Below are 27,498 nucleotides of genomic sequence, written 5' to 3' on the forward strand. Positions count from 1 at the left end.
TCAACCCCAGGACTAGGATGGCTGAGGTAGGAGGATCGCTTAGTTTGAGGCCAGCCTAAGACTACATGGTAAATTCCAGGTCAGCCTGGGATAGAGTGAGGCCCTATTAAACAAACAAACAAAAAACCCAACCCAAGAGAAAAATGGTTTACTATATTTAGACATACTTTTGTTTGATATGCTCTTTCTTACTTCTTGGTATTCCAAAATTCCTTTTTGTTTCACTTCCTTTTTATGTAAAGAATGTCCCTTGGCTTAATGTTGACAAATACTTAATAGTTTCCTTTATTTGAAAATGTCTTGATTTCTCTATAATTCTTAGCAGAAATTTCACTGGGCATAGATTTCTGAGCTAACAGATTTTCTTTTCTTTCAGCCATTGAAAAACTAATGCTTTCCCCACTGATATCCAGATTTTCTGAAGAAAATTTTTCTTTCATTCAGCTTATTGGTATGAATCTGAAGGTAAGAGGTCACTTCTTGTGTGTGGCTTTTAAAATCTTTTTTTTTTTTTTAGTGTTTACAAGTTTGATTATAATGTATCTTGGTATGATTTCTTGGATTTCACTCATCTTGCAGAATCTGTAGGTTCATGTGTTTTGATAAATTTGTTAAGCCTCCAGCCATTATTTCCTTGAATACTTTTCTAGCCCCCCTTCCCTTTCTTCTCTATTTCCTCACCTGACTTTCAATGACATAATGGGTAGGGGATAATGCAAGGAATCTTGCCACTTATGTGGTGTCTACTGACATCAACAGAGAGAATTTTCATTTAGTGGAACTTAAGGCTCAAGTCTCTATTCTGCCTTTTCTGAAGGGGAGTTGAACTAGATCTTTTCTGGGATAAGATCGAATCATGGTTTTTTAAAATTTGTTTTTATTTTGTTTTGTGTGTGTGTGTTTGTTATGTGACATAAGTAGGGATATTTTGTGAAATATTTATTAGTATTTGTTGATTAGTTTATTGTTTATTGTTGGCTAAAAGAATTTATTCATTTTGCTTTTGTCGGTGCCCATTCACATTCCAGGTTAATAGCTAGCAGTTCTAGTTCTGGGATATATGAGATAGAAGGAACTCATCACCATGACATCCTTTGGGACTTGGGAGCCCTAGCTAGTATGATGTAACATCATATTTTACAGTTATTTTATGTTTGTCTAATTACTTATACATAAGAGGTAGGGTTCTTAGTTGTAATTAATGCAAAAATTAGAGAAAAATATACTTTGTCATCCCATTAACAGAATTCATTATTTTTAATATTTCATGTTTATATTTAGCTATGCTTCACTTTTTAAATGATTTTATTAAAGATATTCTCTATGTTCTTGGCCTATAGTTCTTCCTCTTTTTCATAATGATTTTTTATTTGATTTTTTAATTTTAAAGTAATAATTGGTTTGAGGAAAATTACCTGCATTGTAACTCTTCATTACAACTACATTCTCTAACTGATATAAGAACTGTTTAGATCATATGCAGTCATATACATATACACACTGCTGACTACATAAATCTTTCTGCTACCACAGCAAAAATTCTTTAAAGTTATTTACATATATTCTTGAAAAAAAAAATCAAAATTTACTGATTTTAATATTGTAATTTATAAATTTTAATATTCATAAATATGTTGTGTATTTAAATACAATATCCAGTTGATGTAAACTTTGTGCTATTTTTATCTTAATTAATTATATTCATATGGTGTTGTCATTGTGATAAATACTTGATAGAGGGCTGGAGAGATGGATTAGTGATTAGGCGCTTGCCTGCGAAGCCCAAAGACCCATGCTCAATTCTCCAGATCCCACATAAGCCAGACACACAAAGGTGAAGCAAGCGCAAGATTGCACATGCATCTGGAATTCGATTGCTGTGGCTGAGGCCCTGGTGCACCAATTCTTTCTTGAAAAAAAAAAAAAGTTTAAGTATTTCACATAAACAATTTAAGGAAGTGTTACTGCCAGGTTCACACTGCTAGCAGAAATCACTTGACCAAGCACAGTTTGTGGGGAAAAAGGGTTTATTTTGGCTTACAAGCTCGAGGGGAAGCTCCATGATGGCAGGGGAAATGACAGCAGGAGCAGAGGGTGGACATCACTCCTTGACAACACTGGGTGGACAAGAGCAACAGGAGAGTGTGCCAAACACTGGCAAGGGGACACTGGCTATAACACCCATAAGCCCGCCCCCAAGAAGACACTGCCTCCAGAAGGCATTAATTCCCAATTCTCCATCAGTTCGGAACTTAGCAAAGTTTATGGGGGATGCCTAAATCACACCACCACATTCTGCCCTTGGCCCCCATAAACTGATAACCCTACATGATATAAAAATAAAATGTGTCTGTCCAACTTTAAAAGTTCCCATAACTTTTATCCATCCAAATGATGTCCAAACATTTTTATAATCCAAGGTCTTTTAACTGAGACATAATACCAAAAAAAGAAAAAAAAAAATACCCCCCAAACCCATGATGGCACAGAATAAGCACTGACACTGCAAAAAATGGCAATGGGCATAGCCAAGAAATATTCAGCCAACACAAGATTTAAACAGGGCAAACATCAAACTCTATAGCTCCAAGTACAACAACTCTAGTTAGTGACAAGTCTCCAAGTCTGATAATTCTAACCAGCAACAAGTCTTTGGAGTTCCAATTCCACCACTCCAGCTAGGCTACTCACGGTCCTGGAAAACTTCATCTGAGATCGGCAGCTCTCCTTAGCAGCCATCTTGTAGTCCTGGCATCTCCACTGGGTCTCCACTGCAACCCATAGTCCATCCTCATAACTCCATTGGGTCTCCATGCAGGCAATCCTTAGCCGACCTGCTTAACAGTGCCCATGCCATTTCCAAAACACAAGACCATGTTTCAAATTCAATGACCCTCCTTTCCGAATTTCTTATTCTTCATAATACCAGGTAAGGTGCCAGCTGGTTAGTCCAGAGGGTAATAAAGCAGATTTTGAAGACCAGGACACTCCTTGAGCATCCAGACCCCTTCAAAAGAGTTTATATTCTTCCTGTTATCCCAATGCATGTCAGCTGCCCCAATCTCAAAGGTTTTAATGTCATATAATTGCAGCTGAATGGGCAGAAGTTTCAGCCCAAAGTTTTCATTTCTGTATCACATACCTCTGCTCATACCAGTCCATTTCTATGCAGCGCAACCCTGTACTCAGGACACAGGCATAACAGCAAGTCTCTCACACAAAGTGCTTCTAGCCCAGTCCAGGCAAAGCTTTTTCTCATCCTCATAGGCCAAACCTCACAGTCCTTAGTTCTTACTGCATTTAGGTCTTTCAACTCTGACCAGAATAGTCCATCAAGCTGTACTTACAGCACTCAAGGTGTCTCTTATACCAAGGTTTCAAATCCTTCCATATTCCTCTTGAAAATCAGCTTCAAAGGCCAAAGCCATATAGTCAGGTTTCAAGTAGCAATAACCCCACTCTTGGTACCAACTTTATGGTTGTATTCAGGTTCTCATTGCTGGCAGAAATCGCCTGACCAAGAGTAGCTTGTGGGAAAAAAAGGTTTATTTTGGCTTACAGACTTGAGGGGAAGCTCCATGATGGCAAGGAAAAATAATGGCATGCGCAGAGGGGGACATTACCTCCTCACCAACACTGGGTGGACAATAACAATAGGAGAATGTGCCAAACACTGGCAAGGGGAAACTGGCTATAGTACCCATAAGTCCACTCCAAACAATACTGTCTACAGCAGGCATTAATTCCCAAATCTCCAGCAGCTTGGAACCTAGCATTCAGAACACTATGTTTATGGGTGGACACTTGAATCAAACCACTACAGGGAGGAAGGACTGATTTTGTTGATGGTTTAAGAAAGTTCAGTCAATCATGACAGGAATGGCACAGTGTATCATAACATCTCATATTATAGTAGCAGGAGCATATGACATTATGCAACTAAAATGGATGACATGCACAGGAAAAGGAAGGGATTAGGGACCAGACTTGCCCCTCAATGCATTTATACAGTGACTTCCTCTAGGGAAGCTCTATCTCCTAAAGTTTCTACTACATTTCAAACTAGCACAACCAACTAGGTATCACCCATTTACAATATAGACCTATGGGGTAAACACACATTCACCCTATAACAATGAGGATATAAAGTGGTGATTTCTGGAGTTGGCAGGAGTCAAGTGTGGTGGGTATGACCTTTCTTCCACAGGAAGTCTTTCCTATATAATACCTCTCATGAGTTCCATCTTATGACTTCCTTTTGCTTACATAATCTACATATAATTCCTTTGTTATAATTTTTTGTTTTCAATAGTTTCAGTATATTTTAGATTAAGTTTAAGGTCTTTAGATTAAGGCTATTTCTTATATTTTAATTTTAAAATTGTAAATCTGTATAGAATACAATTACAGAAAAGTATCAAGACTCAACAATTTTTCTGTTAATAATTTATAACATTAAAACATTTCACTTACCCAGTAATAATAATTTCTGGATATGTTTGTGCTCCAAGATTCCAAGCTCCTCCACTAACTGGCCATTCCTAAATGTTATTGGGAAGAAAATATGTTTTAATTTTTTGTTTGAATGGCTTAGAAATTTAAAGTGAAAATATATTAAAATAATAAAAATAGCCACACATGGTGGTGCACGCCTTTAATCCCAGCACTTGGGAGGCAGAGGTAGGAGGAACGCCTTGAGTTCAAGGCTACCCTGAGACTACATAGAGAATTCCAGGTTAGCCTGAGCTAGAGTGAAACCCCTACCTTGAAAAACCAAATAATAAAAGATTATCTAAAATTAAATAGTTATATAAGCACTACATATGAAGTGTATATTTGCCTTTTAATTCTTTTACTACACAAACAGCTTGCTAAATGCTGAATTCCAACTCCCTTCTAAATTATTTTAGCCAATATTTCCATTTACATAAGCATATCAGAGAAATTTTTTAACTGCACAGATATAATCTTGCTACATATGTCACATGTACTCTGGTGGCCACCAAACTATTGTGGTGCCTATTAACACAGAATGCTAGGTAAATAGTGCATCTTGGAGTTGAACATTTCAATAGCTGTAGGCAAATAACATTAATCATAACAGATGGTCTGTGATACTTATAAATATTTGAATCTTAAATATTTTAAATAAGAATTTTATAACGGTAGTTACAAACAATATTTAATAGCTGTCTTCTAAATAATCACCTAGGAAGAACTGACTCTGGGTTTCTTAAAATATGATGCATCTAAAATTATTAAAATGGTTATTTATTTTGATTCTGATAGTTTATATACATATTCAATATATAACATGATTGAGAAGTAGATTTAGTATATAAATATATACTTAGTATATAAGAAATTTATAATTTTATATGGTTAGAAATATGTGGCAGTTTAGACAAATACTCTATCTATGAAAAATATAGCTTACTACTTCAAAATAATTTTATCCAAGGCCTCTTATATGCAAAGTGAGAAAATAAAATAAAAACAAGAAAAAGAATGACCATATACATGAACAAAAGACTATTTACCTTATTACTGTATCCTTGCTTTTTATGCTTGACTCCTATAGAATAGAGTACTAGAATCAAATCTGGAGGGCAATCGGCAAAATATGCTGTGCATGTAACTGGTGATTCATGAATGTCCATAGGGTATGGATTTTCAAAGATTGGAAAACTAAGAGATAAATATAATATATTAGTATCATTTTGTAATGATAAAAACATGAAGTGACATAATTTTCAAAAAGGAAACCCCAAAATGTCTCTAAACATTAAGTATAAATTTCATCTTGTTAGCACAATAAAATCAATCATTTGAATCAAGTACTTTTAAAAATATAGCTACCTATAAAATATTAATAATGGTAAAAATGTACTTAAATTTATTTCTGACAAGAGGTTTCAAACCACAAGTAGTCAAAAGAGATAAAGAAGACCAATGTAAAATCGTAAAGGGAACAATAATTCAACAAGAGGATATTAACAATCATAAACATATATGTGCCAAACACAGGTGTACCAACTGTTATAAAACAAAAGTATTATACATTAAAAGCTCATCATGAAGTAGACTTAAAACTCACCCACCACTGCTCAGGGAATTTTGCAGAACAGGGGCCAGAAAGATTGTAAGATCCACAGGTTGAGACATCATGCCCAGAGGCATTCCCTCCCCTTCATAATAACTAACTACTGCTCCCACAATGCATAACCCCATAGGGAACACCTGCAATCCCACTGAGGAGCAAGCCCAATGGAATGGGGGCAGAAAAAGGGGAAAAGAGAGTACCAACACATGATATATCCATATGAATCATCTTGTTAATAATAATAAACATTAAAAAAAGTTTGCAGAGCTGACTTGTTTATCTACTGCATCAAGGAGCTTGTCTTTCAGTGACAAAGAAAACCTCTACATTGATGTCACTTTAATTATTCACCTGTATTCAAGAAATAGTCTTCTGAACAACAACAACAACAAAAAAGAAATAAAATCCAACACAATAATAGATGACTTTAATACCCCACTATCCTCAACAAACAGATCATCTAAACAGGAAACAGAAAAATAATGGAGCTAAATACCACATTAAGTCAAATGCATTTAAAACACATCCATAGAACATTCCATCCAAACTCTGAATACACATTCTTCTCAGGAACCCATATTACTTTCTCTAAAATGTATCATATATTAAGACATAAAGCAAGTCTCCACAAATTCAGGAAAATGGATATAATTCTCCATATTATATCTGATAAAAATAAAATTAAAAATTCTGGAAATTCCACCACACACTATTGAACAACAAATGGATCACTGAAATTATCAAGAAGCAAATAAAAAAGTACCTATAACTGAGAATGAAAAGATAACATACCAAAATTTATAGGAAACAATGCAGGCAGTTTCAAGACAGAAGCTTATAGCTCTAAATGCCAACGTTACAAAAAATAGATTCAAAAGAAATAGCTAAACATCTAGATGAAGGCTTTGGAAAAAAGCAAGAACAATTCAAACCCCCAAAATTCCAAATTGAAAAAGATAATCAAGCCTATGGCAGAAATCAATGAGAATCAATTAGAAATGAAGAAAAAAAATTTAAATTGCTGAAACAAAGAGTTGATTCTTCAAAAATAAACAAACAAATAAACAAGGTCAATAAACTCCTGATTACATTGATCAAAAGAAAAAGAATGAAGACTATCAGAAAGATTAGAGATGAAAAAGGGATGTTACAACTGACACTACTGAGATTGGAAGAACATCTGGACATATTTCAAAACCTATATTCCATAAAATTGGAAAATCTGAAAGAAATGAATAATTATTTTGAGGTAGGTCTCACTTTAGCACAGGCTGACCTGGAATTCACTCTATATTCTCAGGCTGGCCTCAAACTCACAGTGATCCTCCCACCTCTGCCTCCCAAGTGCTGGCATTAAAGGTGTGCGCCACCACACCCAGCTTTGAATGATTTTTTTTTTTAACTCACATGACCTACCAAAACTAAACCCAGAAGTGATAAATTACCTGGATAGAAGCATAACATCTAACAAGATTGAAGGAGTATCTAAAAGCCTCCCAAGCAAAAAGGTCCAAGCCCAGATGAATTCACTGCCATTTTCTACCAAACTTCTATAGAATTAAAACCATTGCCTCTCAAGTTATTTCACAAAGTGATTTTACAACAGACTTCAATAAAATTGGCGGATCAGGCTGGAGAGATTGCTCAGTGGTTAAAGGCACTTTATTACAAAGTCTAATGGCCCAGTTCAATACCTCAGTGCCCAAGTAAAGCCAGATGTACAAAGCAGAGATTATCTGCAGTGGCAGGAGGCCCTGGCACACCCACACTCACTCTCTTTCTGTCTGCTTCTCTCTTAAATAAATAAATAAATAAATAATTTTTTAAAACTTCAAAGGATCTCCAGGTATGGTGGTGCACACCTTTGATTCTAGCACTTAGGAGACAGATCAACATGAGCTACTAAAATTAAATCAAGTAGATATAAACAAGTTTAAAAGATCCATAATGAGCAATGAGACTAAAGAAGTAATATTCTTTCCATAATGAAAAGCCCAGGACCAGATATATTCACTGTCAAATTTTACCATTCCTTTAAAGAAGAGTTACCATCAGAACTTCTCAAACTGTTATACAAAATAAAAGGGAAGGAACATTACCAAACTTATTCTGTAAGGAAAGTTACCTAGATGCCAAAACTGTGTAAGAAAATATCAAAAAAAGGAAATATATATCATTATTTGCAGATGATATGAGGTACTAAAGAATCCACCAGAAAACTTTTTGTACAAAGCCAGTATTGCCCTGATACCAATGCAAGATGACAACACAACAACAAGATTATAAATCAATCTACCTGACAGATGGTTACAAAAATTCTCAATCATGTATTTCCAACTGAATTCAAGAACACATCAGAAAGATCACTCATCATAACCAAGTTTGCTTCAGTCTACAGGTACAGGGATGCTTCAATAATTGTAAAACATCACAAAATGAGTTCAAGATCAGAAATCACATGATCATCTAAATAGATGTAGATTTTAACAAAATCCCAAATCCCTTCATGATAGAAACCTTAAAGAGATTCAGAATAGAAGGATCATAGCTCAACAAAATAAAGGCTAATTATGACAACTATAGCCAACATAGCTAAATGGGTGGGTGGGGGAACGTTTCCACTAAAAGCAGGAAAAAGGCAAGGGTATTTGCTATGCCCTTCAAGATAGTGCTTTAAGTCTTAGCTAGATTACTAAAGTAAAAGGGGGAAATGAAAGGGATATTAGCAGAAAAGGAAGAAGTCAAAATATTCTTATTTGCAGATGTTATTTTTATACATAAGAGACTCTAAAGACCCCGAAAGAAAACTCTTAAATCTGATAAGAACTTTTAGCAAAGTGGCACAATAGAAAATTAACATGTAAAATCAGCAGTCTTTCTATATACTAAAAGCAAACATACTGAGGGATACAATGCCACTCAAAACAACAAAAAACACCTTAGGATAAATCTAATCCAGGAATTGAAAGACTTCTATAAAACTTTAAAATGTTAAACAAAGAAATTGAAGAAGACAGTAGATGGAAAGATATCCCATGCTTATTAATTGGCAGAATTAATACTGCAAAACTACCTGTCACTGAAAGTGGACAACAGATTCAATGCAATCCTCCTCAAAATTCCAACTGCAATTTAAAAAACCTTGAAAGATATTTAAAAATTCATATGGGAGCAAAACATACTACAACCAATCAAGGCAATCTTGAATAGAAAGAGCAATGCTGTAAGTACCACAATTCTTGATCTAAAATTATATGACAGAACTATAATAATAAGCTTTCCACAATAATAATAATAATAATGATAAAATTACTACTATAATTAATAAATATAATAAAAATCACATATTGGCACAAAAACATACAGCAATGTAATAGAAGACCCACATAAATAAATCAACACAGCCACCTAATTTTCAACAAAAGTGTCCAAAATATACATTAAGCCAGGTGTGATGGTGTACACCTTTAATCCCAGCCCTTGGGTAGCTGAAATAAGAGGATCACTGTGAGTCTGAGATTGAGACTACATAGTGAATTTCAGGTCAGCCTAGGCTAGAGGGAGGTTCTACCTCAAATATATATATATATATATATATATATATATATATATATATATATATATATATATATACATATATATATATATATACACACACACATACATATATATATACACACACACATACATATATATATATATGTATATATATTGGACAAATATATATATACACGTATATATATATATTGGACAAATGAAAGTCTCTTTAACAAATGGTACTGGACAACTTGATTTCTACATATAGAAGTATCTAGCTAAATCTATATCTTTAAATCTGAACATAAATCAATTAAAATGGATTAAAGGTTTAATGTGAGACCTGAAACTTTGAAACTGTTAGAGGAAAACAAGGGAAAATATCTCAAAATATAGGCATAAGCAAGGACTTTTTGTAAAGGACTCCAAATGCAAAGAAAATAATTCCAATAATTGGCAAATTAGATTAAATGAAATTTAAAAAGTTAGGCACAGCAACGATCGCCAAAGTGAAGAAAAAGCCTACAGATGGGAAACAATCTTTGCCCACTATAGAATTGGACAATTATCTTGTATCTACAAAACATTACAGAAACAAAATATGAAAATATCTAATAAAAAAATGGGACACTGAAGAAAATGACTCCCTGGATTAAGGCACTTGCTGCAAAGTCTGACAACCTGAGTTTGATTTCTAAGTACCTACATAAAGCCAGATGCACAAAGTAGTTCCTGTGTCTGGAGTTAGTTTGCAGTGGCTAGCGGCCCTGGAGTACTCATCCTGTCTCTCCCTCCCTCTATATCTCTCTCCCTACTTACAAATTAAAAGAAAAATTAAAACAAACTTTTTAGGGCTAGAGAAATGGCTTAGCAGTTAAGGTGCTTGCCTGTAAAGCTTAAGGACCCAGGTTTGATTCCCCAGGATCCATTTAAGCCAGATGCAAAAGGTGGCACATGTATCTGGATTTTGTTTGCAGAGGCTGAAGGCCCTGGCATGCCCATTCTCTCTCAAATAAATAAATTACTGATTTCCACTAGGATAAAAAGAAATAGGAGATTTTTCAAGTCAAAGAGAAAGAATAACCCAAATTCTGCTGCAATGTAAAGGGTTCAAAGATCAGTGGGTCTAGAATGTATACTGGGTAAGATCTGTTCCTTATCCCATTTCTAATGAGAATGCATAATTGGAAGAAAATATCCATTTCAAGTTCACATTTTCTGTCAACTTAGAGTAGCAAGCACTATTGTAGCAACAATATTCTTTATTTGCTTCATTTCTTAAATAGAATAAGAACCCTGTTGTCCTTGTCCCTAAAACCTTGGTTTTCTGTACTGTATGCTACAGTCATCATGTGTCATTTTCCTTTAGTCAGTTTCCATCAATCAATAAGAGTAGAAGATGGCCCTCAGTTATATTGTACGTGTGTGTGTGTGTGTGTGTGTGTGTGTGTGTGTATGCATGTGTGCGCGCGTGCACATGCACACAGAAGTTACAGGTTGACGTCAGGAATCTTCCTCAATCATTCAACCATATTTATTGAGACAAGACTCTCACTTAAGCCCAGAGTTTGCCAATTTGGTTAGACTAGCTAGCCATCTTGTCTCAGGGATCCCATTTCAACATCCTGAATATTGGGATTACAGGTGGACCTCCACATACAACAGCATTTATGTGGGTACAGAGATGCAAACTCAGATCCCCACACACTTGCATAGCAAGCACTTTATCAGCTGAGCTATCTCCTCAGCCCCTCATTGTTCAAGTTTTCCTAACACTTGCTTTTGCTTAAAGAGATGGGGAAAATTTGGCCCATTTTGTGTCCTGGATATCCAAATGTTTCTGTCCAAACATCTTGTGCAACCTTTAAGATGCCTTACAATCATCACTCAAACTCTCCTGGTTTAGATTTCATCATTTAGCCAAATTGCATTTCTATAGTGTTAGGAAAACAATTTTAACATAAGTAAAATTTACCATCTAACAATTACTAGTATAAATTATCTACAATGGGTTCCTGTGTTTTTATTATAATGAACAGAATTTTAAAAATAGTTGATATTAATCTGTACATGGATAACTTACTTGCTTTGTGTCAGATCAACTACAATGAGATCTTTTTCCAGAAGTACAGCAACGGCATAGGGTTCTTGAAATTCTATAACAAGAAGAAAAAAAAAATTGAAAAGTTTTTATACTGCATATTTAAAAAAATACCCAAACTGCATTTTTCCTATAGAAATCTTATGTAAGTTAAATGAGAATACAAGAATATGAGCCAAAGTGACAAAATATACTTTAATAAAATATGTGTTCTATTTATCAATTTAATGTCAAGATCAGTGTAGAGACCTAGAAAAAATGAGCAAATACATAACAAAGAGTTAAATATATATATATATACATAAAATCATAAGGTATTATTAGCAAATTATGAGAAGAGAATAAAGCTGTTGTTTCCTTCTTATAATTACTTATATTACTCATCTATAACCTCAGTATTTTAGAGCTGATACAGGCCTACCAAGAATGTTCTGAGGATGAAATTACTTCTATGGGATATGATACATATTTCCTTCCCTATGAAAATAATACCACTTATAGTACAATGTATACTTTTAATTCAGTGTGGTTAACCACACACTTATGGACTGCTTTCTAGATACACTGAATGCCTGCCTAGATAAAGAGAAGTGTAAGGATCATCTAAGATCCAAGTCTTTAATATTCAACTTGCCATCCCTTGCTTATCTCCTTCCTAATCATCCGAAAATATGTTCCCAAAAGTGTTTTAAAAACAAAGGATATGTGGGAATATGATTGGCAAAGTATTTTTTCCAATAAAATTTATCTTCTATGGATGTTTACATGCCATGAATAAATAAATAAATAAGAATTCATGGAGTGATATAATCTATGAAGCAAATAACAAGGGTGTGATATAAAACACCTTCTATTTGGAAGAGGATGGGAAGTAATTTAGTTAAGAGTTAAAGAAGACACTGCTTTCCCTTTTGATTTTAAATGTTTTTCCAGGCTCTAACCCAGGCTAACCTGGAATTTACTATGTAGTCTCTGGTTGGCCTTGAATTCATAGATAACCTCCTACACATGCCTCCCTCCCGAGGAGTGCTGGTATTAAAAGCATGCACAAACATGCCTGGCACAGGGAGGGAGAGAGTGAGAGAGGAAGAAAGGGAGAGAGAGAAGGAAAGAAGGAGAGAGGGAGAGAGGGAGAGAGAAAGAGAGAATGGATGCACCAGAGCCTCCAGTCACTACAAATGAACTCCAGATGTATGTAATACTTTCTACATCTGGCTTTCCATGGGTACTGGGGAAATGAACTTGGGTCAGCAGTCTTTGCAGGCAAGCACCTTAACCACTGAGCCATTATCTCTAGCCTCTGCTTTCCATTTACAATAACGAACAAATTAGCAAAACCCACTGTAAAAGAATTGTTCTTAACTTAAGGAAGATGTGTATATAAAATATTCTGTGTGCATTATATTTGATTATTAACTACAATAAGCATTTTTTAAATTTTTATTGAGATAAGTGAAGTCCAAATATGTTTAGCAATTGCTAAAACTTTACAACCAGTTTCTTAGGCCATAAGACTCTTAACTTCCATCTTATTTTTATTATACCAGCAATTTCTAGAGGCTACTTTGGAAAATATTTAATCCTAAACTTAATAATCACTTAGAAGTTTATAAATCAGATCCAAGTCTTGGAAAGGAAACTGAAATACTAAAATAAAAAGTGTTCAGATCCTTTCAGACCACAGAGAACATATAGCCACTCAAGGCTTATGCTTATAACCCACATGCATAGGAAGAAAAAAACATATGTATTATGATGGCTATTAAAGAATTCCTTTGGAATTAATGCCAAGTTCAATTCTTTGTCTGTTGTTTACTAAAAGTTTGATCTTGGGCACCACTGTTAAATTCTTTGTCCCTCCATTACTTTACCCATTGTAATGGTAAAAAAACTACCTTAAACTGTTATGAAGATTAGATGAAACAATATATATGAAGATGTTTATATTCAATAGATAGCTACATTACTTTATTAGGTTGGCTTATTTGTTCTCTGCTCTTTTCTCTCTCTCACTCTACCACCCCCTTTTTGGAGGCAAGCCTAAAAGACTGGCCTTTTTTTTTAATGTGTGGAGAAGAAGGGAGAGAATTGGTGGGCCAGGGCCTGCAGCAACTGCAACCCACCTCCAGATACATGTGCCCTCTTGTGGGCATGTGCAACATTACACACTTTGTCACTGTGCATCTGGCTTATATGGGACCTGGAGAATTGAACATGAGTCCTTAGGCTTTGCAGGGAAGCATCTTAACCACTAAGCCATCTCTCCAGCACAGCTTATTTCATTTATTAATTCTATCTATCCCCTCATAGTGAAAAGCTCTATTGCAATTACTGTTTTTTTCTGAAAAGAACGCATCATTTGGGATGACAAAAAAGGACTGGAGAATTAACTCTAGATGTGAATTTGACAAGTTCTGATTATAGTTAATTATTACTCTAAGCAATGATCTCAATAATAACATTAATACAATTGAGATTTTTTGAGATCAGTTGAATTGCCAGGTATTATTAAGAATCAGTAATATTAACATTAATAATGACTTTGTTTAATTTATAACATTTATCATTATGCAGCTATGAGAAGACTGAAAATTTCTACTAGCCAATCTGAAACAATAATTAAAATACATTATATTAAGAAGTATTATATAGGGTAGTGCACAGAGGATGCTGTCATTTGTAGAAAAAAGGAGGTAATGTAATCTGAAGATTATAAGTGTGCACGCAAATGTGTGGATTATTTGAGGGAGAAGATTAAGAAGGTAACACTTGTTGCCTCAGGAAAGGCAGTGAGAAACTTCATTCTGAACTACTGTCTATTGCATCCAACAACTATCTAACAGTTAACAAAAGTCATTTCCATTTCCATGAGTATAGCTAAACTACTACTTCTAGACTCTAAAATATGAAAAGTTCAATCCTTCTTACTAGTTTTCTGAAACATCAAAGGCATACTAATTCATTTGTAGAGGTGGATTGGCATTGTTCAGCAGATTTATACTGTATTAAGAATAATTATAAATTGTCCTAACATCTTTACATATGTTCAGGAATTTATATATACAGAGACATGTAATGTTGACCTTTGCAGCCAGATATTCTTAGCTTCTGTTTTTGACACATCACATTTTTCTCACAATTTTCATATTAGGAAATTTTCCAAATTTAGCTTTTGGTCTATATTCTTACTGTTATTTTTCCTTTTCCCCTCACATTTCCTACCCAAGTGACCCTAACTTTTCTTAACAGATTGTTTCATCATTCATTCTCATAATTCCAGAGTACATTTATATTGTGATGGTTCATATATAAATGCCACAATACCTTCTCCCTGTGTTCTCTAAATGACTCTACTCAATCTTACCTTTCTGTACTCAACAACTGTTACTATGCATGGAACCACTATTCTTAAAACAGTTTTTTTCTTTTTTCTGTTTTTCGAGGTAGGGGCTCACTCTAGCCTAGGCTGACCTCTGTATTCTCAGCGTGGCCTCGAACTCACAGTGATCCTCCTACTGCTGCCCCCTGACAGCTGGAATTAAAGGCATGCGCCACCATGCCTGGCTGTTTTATTTTTTTTTTTTAATTGGCTATCATGCTGTAGTCCAAACTGACTGTCTGAAAACTCAATATATAGTTTAGGGTGGCCTAAAACTCATAGCAATCCTGTTTTAGCCTCACAAGTTTTGAGGTTACAAGAGAGAGTCATCATGCCCAGCTATTTCTCAGCTAAATCTGGAACTTCAGAGTCTTTTGAAACCTGTATACTCTTTAGACAAAGGTTACTAGAATAAGTGCTTTCTTTTATATTAGTATTCCCACTAAATTTTTATTTTTCTCTCTTTCTAAATGTCTCTAAAAAGTTTAACCTTTTAAAATGGAAATTGATATTATAAACTTTATAATTTCTAAAAATATTATGCAATATTCTCCTCAAGATATGCCTCAATTCAATTTCTCTGTAAAGCTTTGCATGAATATTTCATCATGAACCATTTAACACTTGTTGCCTCAAGAAAGGCAGTGAGAACTTTTCATTCTGTACTGTTGTGGATTGTAACCAATAGCTATCAAATAGTTAATAAAAGTCATTTATATTTCCATGAGTATAAGCTACTTCTTCTAGACTACAAAAATGAAAAGTTCAATATTAAATAATATAATTTATACTCTCATGCATGTAACTCAGAACTTAAGGTCATGAACTATTTCAATTCAACAAGTCATAATTATCTCACTGATCTGGTCAGATCTTATTCAATTTGACATCAGAGGTTAGTTTCATATGTCCTCTGCATGTTCAAGTCCTTGTAGTACTAATACCATAGAAGCACTTACTTTTTTATGAACCATGCAGGTAAGTTTCCTAGCAACTTTGGAAGTAAAGTGTTACATTTGTCATTTATTTATCCATATTTTAAATATTAAACTAAACAACTTAAAATAATACATTTAGCAAAAAATTCACAATATATATATTCATAGTTTACAAAAGAGTTTTGTTTAACTTTACAATAATCATTTTGGGACAAAAATAAGCTATATAAAAAGAATATTATATACTATCACATAATTAATAAGTGATATAACTAAATCATAAATCCAAATATTCTGTCCCCAACTCCTTGCCCATTCTCTTAAATCTACATGCTCCCTCTTGAAAATATATACTCATATTATTTTGATCATAAATTCATATTTATGATTTATGTTTTATATTCATTTTTATGTATCTAAAATATTTTACCACCATTATATTTTATTATAGTTTGTATGAGTTTAGGCTAGATTTTATGTTTACAGGTCTTTTATCTATATACAGAAAATAAAAGTAGATGTGCATCTCTCTTTCTGAAGGTCTTCTGTTGGTAAAATTGAAATAAATCACAAGCCATATATCAGCAATCCTAGAGTAATCAGATGTGCTGAAGTTGCATCTGAAGCAAAGCCAGATGTGAAATAGATGCAGCACCACCAGAGTTACAGATCACTGATATCAGGTAAGTGCTTTAACTTTGATTGGCATTGGGATGGGATGGGTGGAGCTGGTCTAGGAGAGACTATTAGGAGACCTCAGTTTCCCCAAGTGATTTCACCCTGGACCCCTATCGGACCCTCCCAGCTCAGCTTCCACCATCCTTATCAAAGTTGAAAGCACTTACCTGATATTAGAACCTGAAACGCCAGCACTGCTGCACTACATCTGTCTCACTTCCAGTTTGCCAAGTAGGTACAATGCAGAACCTGCTCCAGCACCTGTAGCTCACAGTGTGGTACCACAGTGGATGTCTGCTGCCAAAACTGAAAATATTTAACCTTAATTTCATTAGAAACTTGTCATTGAAATACGATTTTCAATAGTAATAGTTTCATTTCAGTTACTTACCATTTGGATAAGGTGTTTCACATAGAGTTAGAAATTCCACAATAGGATGATCCATTTCAAGTACTGTGATGGCTTTTCCATGCATGATAGTTAAACTTGGTCTTCTGCAAGCTTTGTCATAGGACAGCCCACCAGAGAATATTATGAATGGTTCACTACATGGGGAAAAAAGGGTAATGAGACCAAGTCCTTTAAAATGACACAAAGTCACCCAAACAAAAATCTTTAAAGGCATAAATTCAGTGAAGGAAATTATCTACAATGCAATTTGTCAGACAGCAAATGGCCTTTTCCTAATCCAAAACTTCTTACCAAACAAACAACTCTCCTATCATGTCATTTTTGGTTCTCTATTCTAGCTATTTTCACTAGTGGGTAAGTGTAAAAGTATTAGACTGGGGCTGGGGAAAGACAGTGAGGTTAGAAGAAGTAGACTTACTCACTGATTCCCAAAATGACACCTTCACACAAATTGGTTGGCTACCTAATTCTGTATCACAACTATTAGAATATTAATTCATGTTAGAATATCCAATTAGCTGGTTTAAACGTGAGGCCCCAAATCTTCCAGAGTAAAAACAGGTAAACTTTAATATGAAATCAATTATGGCAGTCAGAAGCTCATAATGATAGGACAGAACATGAAAATTCTAGATAATAGAGTTTTTCTAATAAAAGGATTGTGAAAACAAGAAGGAGAAAGGTAATATGTAATAGAATAATAGGTCACTAAAGATGTGATCCCTTACTCAATTTTATGTATGCCCTAACAGCTGTATCTATCTCAAGCAACTTTGCACACGTTTTTAGAATTACTTTGAATGATACAATTAGGTTGTAGAGTAAGTATCTATCACAGACTTGTCAACTTGACTGAATTGAGACTGCTTGGTTGGATTGAGAAATGCACCCTTCTAAATGTATCTGTGGGAGGCGGTTCCAGACACAACTGGCCAGAGGATTAGCACCTAAAGGTAGGGAGGGAAGACCTTCACTGAATGTGGGCAACAGTATCCAGGCTGGGGTCTGGGAAGGAGCCAAAGCAGACAGGAAGCACAAGCATGGTCTTTGCTCTTTCCTTCCACCATGCCCTTCTGCCATGATGATTCTGTCTTGACACAAGCTTAATAGCAATGAATTCAGCCATCCATGGACTGAACCTTCTGAAACCTGGAACCAAATAAACCTTCCCACATTTAGATGTGTATTGTGTTATACTGTTAACAGTATAGTAAAGAAACATGTTGATATGAATGGAATATTTTAAAAAAATAAACAGCAAACTGAAAATATCTGTCTCCAAATACATTTTTTAAAAATCCAGAGACTTTTGATTATATCAAATTTCTTTGAGACTTTATTTCCCTAATTAACTTACTTCCACTATGCTTGCTAAACTAAAAAAGTTCGATCACCAGAATTCACCCTATAACATTTCTTCTTTTCCATTTTGTATTGTGACAAACATGTGCTAATTTTATTCTAGGTATAGAGCAACAATAGAAGTTTTTAAGGTATCTGTCAAATTTACATATAAAGTATCTATTCTAATTTTTCTGTAGAATTCTTTCTTAAGCTTTTTTATTTTGATTAAAAATTTATTATCATTATTATTAGCAAGATGTTTTATATGGATACATCATGTGTTGGTACCCTCTTTTCCCTCATCCCTGTCCCCTTTCCACTGGGGACGCTCCTCAGTGGGGTTGCAGGTATTCTCCATGGAGTTGTAGTTTATGCATGTGGGAGCAGTAGTCAGTTATTTGGGGGAGGGAGGGAATACATCTGGGCATGAAGTCTCAACCTGTAGCTCTTACAATCTTTCCGACCCCCTCTTCCGCAAAATTCCCTGAGCTGTGGTAGTGAGTTCTAAGTCTACTTCAGTGTTGAGCTCTTAGAGGAGTCTCTGGATCTCTGCTTTGGTAGGTGTTGGGTATCTTCAGGGTCTGTCTTCTATACCCTGGCGCTGATTATCAGGAATAGCATGGAAGCAGCACTCTTGCTTGTCTTAAATTTTTGACATGAGTGTTTTAGTTGTAAGTAAAGAAGGCAAAAAAAAAAAAGCTTTAGGTTTTCTGAGTACTACATTAGGTGGTTTGAGTGCTAACCTTGCACAAGTGATTTGCAATAGAAAGTGAGCAACCTGTACTGCTGGGATTGAGTGGCATGCCTGCTCTCCTCTCTGGGTGTATGCTTCCTTCCCTCTCTCATATAACACACTGCCAATCTTGAATAACACAATAAAACTTATTTAAGTAGCACATGTAGGTACACAATGTGGTGTTTCTAGTTCCTGTCCTTCAAGGGAGACAGACTATTCTAATAGTTTATATTCAGTTTTTATAACTGTATTTGTAGCAACATTCCTAGCTGTTAATGGACCTATAATCAATTTTACTCTAAGGTTTATTATGATTACTTTTAGGTTTTTAAGTAGTTGTACTATCTTTTTTTGAGGCAAGCCCAACAGACTGGCTTGTGTGTGTGGGCGGGGGGAGCAGGGTTTCACTCTAGCTCAGGCTGACCTGGAATTCACTATGTAGTCTCAGGGTGGCCTCAAACTCACGGTGATCCTCCTACCTCGGCCACCACACCGTCTCCAGACTGGTCTTTTTTATGAGAGAGAGAGCAGGTGGGTGTGGGGGAGAATTGGCAAACCAGGGCCTCCAGCCACTGCAATCAAATTCCAAATGTATGTGACACCTTGTGTGCATACGTGACATTGTGTGCTTGCATTACTGCATGTTTGGCTTATGTGGGACCTAGAGAGTCAAACATGAGTACTTAGCTTTGCAGGCAAGCACATTAACTGCTAAGCCATCTCTCCAGCCCTTCATTGTAACACTAACCTTATCTCTTAACTAAATTAAAACATACTCTTATATTTGTATAACTTTCAATAATTGTGCTCTATTTTTATATGATTGTAGCTTATTTTGTATGGAAACATCTTCTAGTACTCTTCAGTGTACCAGTGATTTTAGTCTCTATTCTTTATGCTTTAGAAGTAACATTTTTTGGGGGTGTTCAAGGTAGGGTCCCACTCCAAGCTGATCTGGAATTCACTATGTAGTCTCAGGGTAGCCTGGAACTCACAGCGATCCTCCTACCACTTCTTTCCAAGTGCTGGGATTAAAGACATGCACCACCATGCTTGGGTAGAAGTAACTTTTATAGCAAAGTAATAATCAGAAAAAATTGACACAAATATACACAAGTGGAATTACATTAATTGTGATCATTAGTATGAATATGTCATATTACAAATCTGGATAAAAATTGCTAGTAAAAAAGTTTAGGAGTAATGGAATAATCTTTAATAATTCAGAATTCCATGGCCTTAATGATGATAACACTAAATTTTATTTATTAAGAAACCTCTACATGACATCTTAGGATAGTTTATGCCATACATTATTTCATGTAATCCTCATGAGTGTCATAGTAAGATTGTTATTTCTGTGAGGAAACTAAAGTTTATGAGTTAATTAAAATTTGCAAGGTCATTTACTGTCTTTAAAAAAAGTATCCATTTATCAGTGTGATGGTGTTGCATTTTCTTCACACTGAGCCTAAGCCATGCCAAGTGAAAAAAAAAAAAAAACTTTTTATTTTTTTTAAGAGAAAAAGGGAAAAAATGAATACCAGGGCCTCTTGCCATAGCACACAAACACCAAACATGTGTCACTTTGTATTTCTGGCTTTATATGAGTACTAGGAAATCACACCTAGGCTTGCATACTTTGAAGCAAGCACCTTTAACCACTAATTAATCTTTCCAGTCCTAGTGAGAGACTCCTTCCTCCAAAACCTATAATGTTAATCATGATGTTTACTCTGCCTTAATTTAAGGTCCTGATTCCTAAAGTACCTTCTTTAATTTCATCCTTTCCTCCCTTTGTCTGGTACCATATACTAACCTTTAAGTCCCATGTCAAACAACTTTTTTTTTTTTTCTCAAGAAGAATTTCCTTGTTTTCCTAATGGTTCTCCTTCTCACTGCCTTCAAGGCTATTTTATCATCCTTTTTTACTTCCATAGCAAATTTTTATAAAAATAGCTCAGATTATTACAACTACTAGTTTATACTTTGTCTTCTGTTACTAAGACATAACAAATTCAAAAGCAGACATAATTTTATTTCAGTATACCAATCAAATTATATAGTTTATGATATACAGAAAAGCACTAAATAAATCTTGTATTTAACTGAAATAAACTGAATATTATTGAGCACCTCATAGAATGTAAAAAAATTAGCTGGGCATGGTGGTGTGTGCCTTTAATCCCAGCACTTGGGAGGCAGAGGTAGGAGGATCACCATGAGTTTGAGGCTGCCCTGAGACTACATAGTAAATTCCAGGTCAGCCTGGATCAGAGTGAAACCCTACCTCGAAAAATTAAAAAATAAATAAATAAAAATTTAAAAGCATCTAAACATAAAACAGGTGTCATAAAACCTGTGAATCACATACTTTATTACAGGAAAATCTCCTGGTCTTTCACTTGAACCTATTTTCTCTCATTTTACAAGTTTGGTTTAAACTTCTTACTCTATAGAAAATAAAATACTAGCGACTAATGAAGAATACCATGAGGATTATAAGAAATCCTTACAGCAGTCCAATACTGAAGGAGAGAAAAAATTTAAGCACAAAAGAAAAAAAATGATAAAGCTACCAGCTACTAGGAATAATTAATATAATTTCTTGTACCTCAATAATCCTTGAAGTGTTATAATATAAAACAGATGATACAAACAATACAGGAACCCAAAGGCTCAATGTTTTGATTATAAATACTGTCTCATCAATAGTGTACAAAACATTTTATATTTTATCCACAGTGATTACATTTAGAATATCTTATTTTAGTTATTATATATGTGTGTGTGATCATTTTCACCAGTTAATATAGAGTAACATTAAGTTAGGCTGAAGAGATATTGACACATACTTAAAATAACAACTTAAATAATTATCACACTTTTATACTTTTAAAACTTTAGAAGAGGAAGTATAAACAAACATTATATATATATTTATGGTGCCAAGAAAACATTCTACTGTAAGCATATACCTAATATAATGTAGAATTATCCAATTTACAACTAAAATGATGGTCAGGCAAGATTTACTATGGACACGCTGGATGAAAGAATTACCCCTAATAATTACTGCAAGTACAAGAAACATTGCAGAAGTACAGGACATAATGGCTATAAATATAAAATAAGATTCTATTGAATGGAATTCTCTTTATCTTCCATATCTTAAAATTTAGTACTTTTTCATTATGCCAGTATACATAAGTAAATGTAATATTCCCAATTTCAGAATGTGAGATCCTAAAGTTCAGATATCTAGACTAAATATTTAAATTTCATCAAGCAACATGAACATATGTACCACTTTTGCTTTATAATTATTGCTATTTGTAGTCAGTTATTAAATTTATATAGATATAGTAATAAATATAAGATTTTTAAATAATGAATACTTGTCATTGTCAATGTTAATAATTACCAAAACAAAACCAGTTATTAAGGTAGAAAATTCAGACAGTCATATATTTATAACTATATATAGCTTTAAACAATATAGTAATATTAGAAATTATTTGCTTTTCTTCTCTTATCTGTTATGTATACTCCTTTATTTACCCAAATAAAAAGGCATACCTGTTTCTGCAGGTTTTGTATTCTACTTTAAGAATTGGTTTACATGACTCAGATTTTCTTCCTTCTCTTTGACTTTTTCCTAATAAAAAATATTAAATTTTATTTGTTATACCTGCCAATGAAATTTTTAAAAGTTTTTTCACTAAATAAATATAAAAATATAGTAACTATATATTTGCTGTAACAGTATAACCAAGTCTATACATCCTAATATTTTATTGAACTTATAAACAACTTTTAGAATTATAATAACTGCTAATCAATGAAGTTATTTGTAAAATTATTCAGCTTTCCTTTCCTTGTTTTACATTACCTATGAATGTACTTTTTAATGTTCTTTTATTTCCTTGTGCTTATAATATAAAGTTTAGAATTGAAGATGTACACAAACTTGTATGCATACTGAAATATATTACTGTAAGAATCTATTGTGCAGGAGGGTAAGGCAGGAGAGCTGAGAGGTCAAATATATCCTAGGCTAAATAATGAGACCCTGTCAACAAAATGAAATAAAGTCCCAATTTTGCTCAATAATTTATATACTATAGAAGCATCTCTTTCACATTATAGAAATATTAGTGATGGTTTACAATAAGATTTACCAAATCATTCCATTTCTATCAAATTCATTTAAAATAAACTTATTTCACAATAAATCTATATAAGATCTTTCATATAACAAATTATGGACTTTCAAATAATTTTAATTGAAGGTACTGATTTAAAGATAAATACTTCATAACAAATATAGCTAATGTATTTTATGACTTCAAAATTTTAAAAATAATTTTCATAATATATCTGCATCAATCAAAAAAGATAATTTCTTACAGACGGGTAGAGTACGCAATTTAGACTCCATGTGATTTTGACTAAAAGACCAAAAGGAGAGGAAATGTACAAGCTATTCCTAAATATAGCATATTTACCTTTTAAAAGGTTTTAGTTGAATGCATTTTTTAAATGTTATGGTTTTTCATTTGTAGTAAGAGTTCTTAAGTCTTGTAGTATCACAATTTGTAGACACATATACCTGTTACTTAGTGAGATGGTTATAAGCATATGTGTTTAAATTTTCAGGATAATTTAAAGAAGCTCACATCCAACACTAAATAGAATATCAAGGAAATTTTACTGAAATACTTAAAGTGAAAGAAATAGCTAAAGTAAGCCTTTATCTGTCCTGTGGCATGTTTTCTAAAATTTCCATTTAAAAAAAAATCTTATATCAGGGGCTGGAAAGATGGTTCAACAGATAAAGGCAGTTGATCACAAAGCCCAATAGCCAGGGTTCATTTCCCCAAAACTCATGTAAAGCCAGATGCACAAAGTGGCACATGTATCTGAAGTTTGTTTGCATTGCTAAGAGGCCCTGCTATGCCCATTCTCTCTCTCTCTTCTCATTGCAAATAAAAAATTAATTAATTAATTAATTAAAAATGGTTTTTTTTAGAGCATGGTATGGTGGTACATAAATTTAATTTCAGCACTTGGGAGGCAGAAGTAGGGGATTGCATGAGTTGAGGCCAGCCTGGGATTACAGTGTTAGTTCCAAATCAGCCTGGGCTAGAGTGAGAGCCTGCCTTGAAAAAACTTATATCAACTAAAAATCGGCAAATAATAAATAATTGGTCATAATTATTCACACCATAAAGGAAGGTAAGTATCTGTGTCACATATAAAAATAGGATTGTGATATTATGCATAGATAATGACATCTAGTCAGAGACCTACTCTGAATAGTGGTTTTAAGATTGAGGAATGGATGGTTGGAGATTAATGATTTTAATAATAACACAGAAATAGAAAGAAATGTATAGTTAGAAGCAAAAAAGAAAAAAGAAAAAAATCTGCACCCAGACAATCCTATTAAAAATTCTGAAAGCAAAAAAGAAAATCTTAAAAGCAGAAAGAAAAAAAGTTTGTTGTTCATAAAGGAACGAACCCCAAGTAAGATTAATAGTTAACTTTCAGAAACAATAGAGGCTAAGAACCAGAGAATACATATTCACAGTATCAGAATAAAAAGCCAAGAACCATCAGGAACTTCTGGTTAAAATGGCAGAATAGGAACCTCACTGAAAAAAACCTGGGGAAAAAAGGTTCTCTGGCCCCAAATGCATGCACATACACATGCAGGTATACTACACACACACATATAAATACAAAAGAGAACTGTTAGCTAAGGATCCTATATTGAGGGAAATGATCTTTCAAAATTGAACTAAAATAAAGATATTTCTACATAAGTAAAAACTAAGAAAATTTGCTTCTACCAGAACTGTCTTATCAAACATAAATAAAGTAATAAAACAAATAAAGTTCTTCATGCTGAAAGTGATGGCAATGATTTGAACTTACAAAAAAAAAAAAAAAACCAACAACACAGCATACATTTTGATTATTTTGTATTTTCCTTGGAACTTAACCATTCTATCCATGCTTCCAATTCCATTTGTACAACTTTGCAAAATACATATTTTATGTTTTGGGTTTTTTTGTTTGTTTGTTTGTTTTTTTGAGGTAGGGTCTCACTCTATCTCAGGCTGACCTGGAATTCACTATGTAGTCTCAGGCTGGCCTCCAACTCACAGTGACCCTCTTACCTTTGCCTCCAAAGTGCTGGGGTTATATCTGAGTTTTGTTGTTGTTGTTGTTTTGTTTTTGTTTTTGTTTTTCAAGGTAGGGTCTCACCCTGGTCCAGGCTGACCTGGAATTAACTCTGTCATCTCAGGGTGGCCTTGAACTCATTGGCAATACCCCTACCTCTGCCTCCGGAGTGCTGGGATTAAAGGCGTGCACCACCACGCCCGGCTATATCTGAGTTTTTTAATCCCTACATTTTAGTGGTTATTTCTTCAATGTAACTTCTTATTTTGTGTTTAAGTTCTCCATATTGATTAGTTTAGCTAATGGTAATACCTGTTTTCTTTATTTTATTAATATCCCAATATTTTTGAGTAGAAATTTCTTTTTAGACCTGTCTTACTGTAATATGAATAAAATATTTAAAATTATCACTTTCTGTAATCATTGTCTTGCATGAATTTCTTAGTTTGAGTATGTAGTGTTGTCAAAATTATTATTTTTGTGAGTTGTACAATTTCTTTGTTTTGTTTTTAAAAGTATGTGTATATGGTTCCTTTAGACATTTACTTCTTAAATTAATTATGCTTTAATTCAATGTCAAAAGGAAATGCTTCACTTCCCTACTTTAGTAAAATTAAAATTTTCTTTGTAATTTAGCATATAGCCCCCAAAATGCCACATATGTTTAAAAAGATGTAGCATAACAAATATAGAGAACTTATGAGAACTTGAACATGTGGACATATTTACCTACAAGGGAATCTGGGAATAGTTAAGATGGTAAATTTTATGTTCTGTATACAATTTAAAAAAAGAAAATATCTGGGCTGGAGAGATGGCTTAGCAGTTAAGCGCTTGCCTGTGAAGCCTAAGGACCCTGGTTCGAGGCTCGGTTCCCCAGGTCCCACGTTAGCCAGATGCACAAGGGGGCGCACGCATCTGGAGTTCGTTTGCAGAGGCTGGAAGCCCTGGCGCGCCCATTCTCTCTCTCTCCCTCTATCTGTCTTTCTCTCTGTGTCTGTTGCTCTCAAATAAATAAATAAATAATTTAAAAAAAAAAGAAAAAGAAAATATCTGGGCATGGTGGCTCAGAACTACAATTACAATAGTCAGGAGCACAGGCAGGATGATTCCAAGTTTTAGATCAGTATGTCTTAAAAACACAAAAGAAAACAAAAGCTGACCAACAAAGCAAACAGAGTCCTAAAATTTTATTTAATTTTAGACTATAATTGTCTAACAATTTAAGCTATATAGTGTATCTTTTCAGGATAGAAAAGTATGAATTCCAGAAAATAATCACATACTTCTATATAAGTTTTACCAGTTTAGAAGACACAATAGTTAAGGAGGGAGACAATAAATACATTCTAGAATATACATAATCTAATATCTACAATATGTAAGATGTAGTAAAAATATTAGATATATAAAAAAGCAAGAAAATGTGAATCATTTTTGTGAATAAAGGCCAATGTCAAGGTAAAACAGATGATACAGAAAAAGGCTTAAAGTACTTCAGTGTTTAAAAGAAGTTGTCAATACTTACAATGAAGGAAAAAAGGAATTCTAAGGGGAAAGATAGCAAATACAAAACAGAATCAAATGGGAAATTATCTGAAATAAAAATATCATATAGGTTTAATAGAAGAATAAAGATCCCATAGGAAAATGACAGTTAATTTAGTTATGTATCAATAGGGATTGATTTTAAATCAGAACAAAAAAAGATGGACAAACACAATTAAATAAGTAGCCAGAGGCTCTGAGATGTGTCACAACACTAAAAAGTTGCAACAGAGAGATAACTCATCCCAGAATGAGAGAATTAAACATAAAAAAACTGAAGATAAATGGCTGAAATGTTCTCATATGGGGCTGGAGAAATGGTTTAGAAGTTAAAGGAACTTTCTTACAAAGCCTGACAGCCCAGAGGTCTTGGCATATCCATTCTTTCTCTCCAACCAACCAACTAACTACTATCTATCTGTCTGTCTATCTACCTATCTATGTTAAGTAACTACTGTAAATATTTTTTATTTTTAAAGTTCTCAAGTTTTGTTGTTTTTTTTTTTTTCTTTCGAGGTAGGGTCTCACTCTAG

At 33.9% G+C, this 27,498-nt stretch overlaps 1 protein-coding gene across 10 annotated transcripts in view; it reads right to left on the minus strand.

Moving 5' to 3' along the window:
* The window catches only part of Stxbp5l (syntaxin binding protein 5L), a 265,174-nt gene that overhangs the window by 121,285 nt on the left and 116,391 nt on the right, over positions 1–27,498 (minus strand). For all 10 annotated transcript variants that reach the window (XM_045147811.1, XM_045147808.1, XM_045147806.1 and 7 more), the window contains exons 10-14: positions 22,808–22,886; positions 17,128–17,282; positions 11,724–11,796; positions 5,541–5,688; positions 4,474–4,541 (exon numbers count right to left, since the gene is read on the minus strand). In XM_045147811.1, coding sequence (XP_045003746.1) covers positions 4,474–4,541; positions 5,541–5,688; positions 11,724–11,796; positions 17,128–17,282; positions 22,808–22,886 — 523 coding nt within the window. The remainder of the gene's footprint in view (positions 1–4,473; positions 4,542–5,540; positions 5,689–11,723; positions 11,797–17,127; positions 17,283–22,807; positions 22,887–27,498) is intronic.

Source organism: Jaculus jaculus, chromosome 4 (genome assembly GCF_020740685.1).
Source record: "Jaculus jaculus isolate mJacJac1 chromosome 4, mJacJac1.mat.Y.cur, whole genome shotgun sequence".
Classification (NCBI taxonomy): domain Eukaryota; kingdom Metazoa; phylum Chordata; class Mammalia; order Rodentia; family Dipodidae; genus Jaculus; species Jaculus jaculus.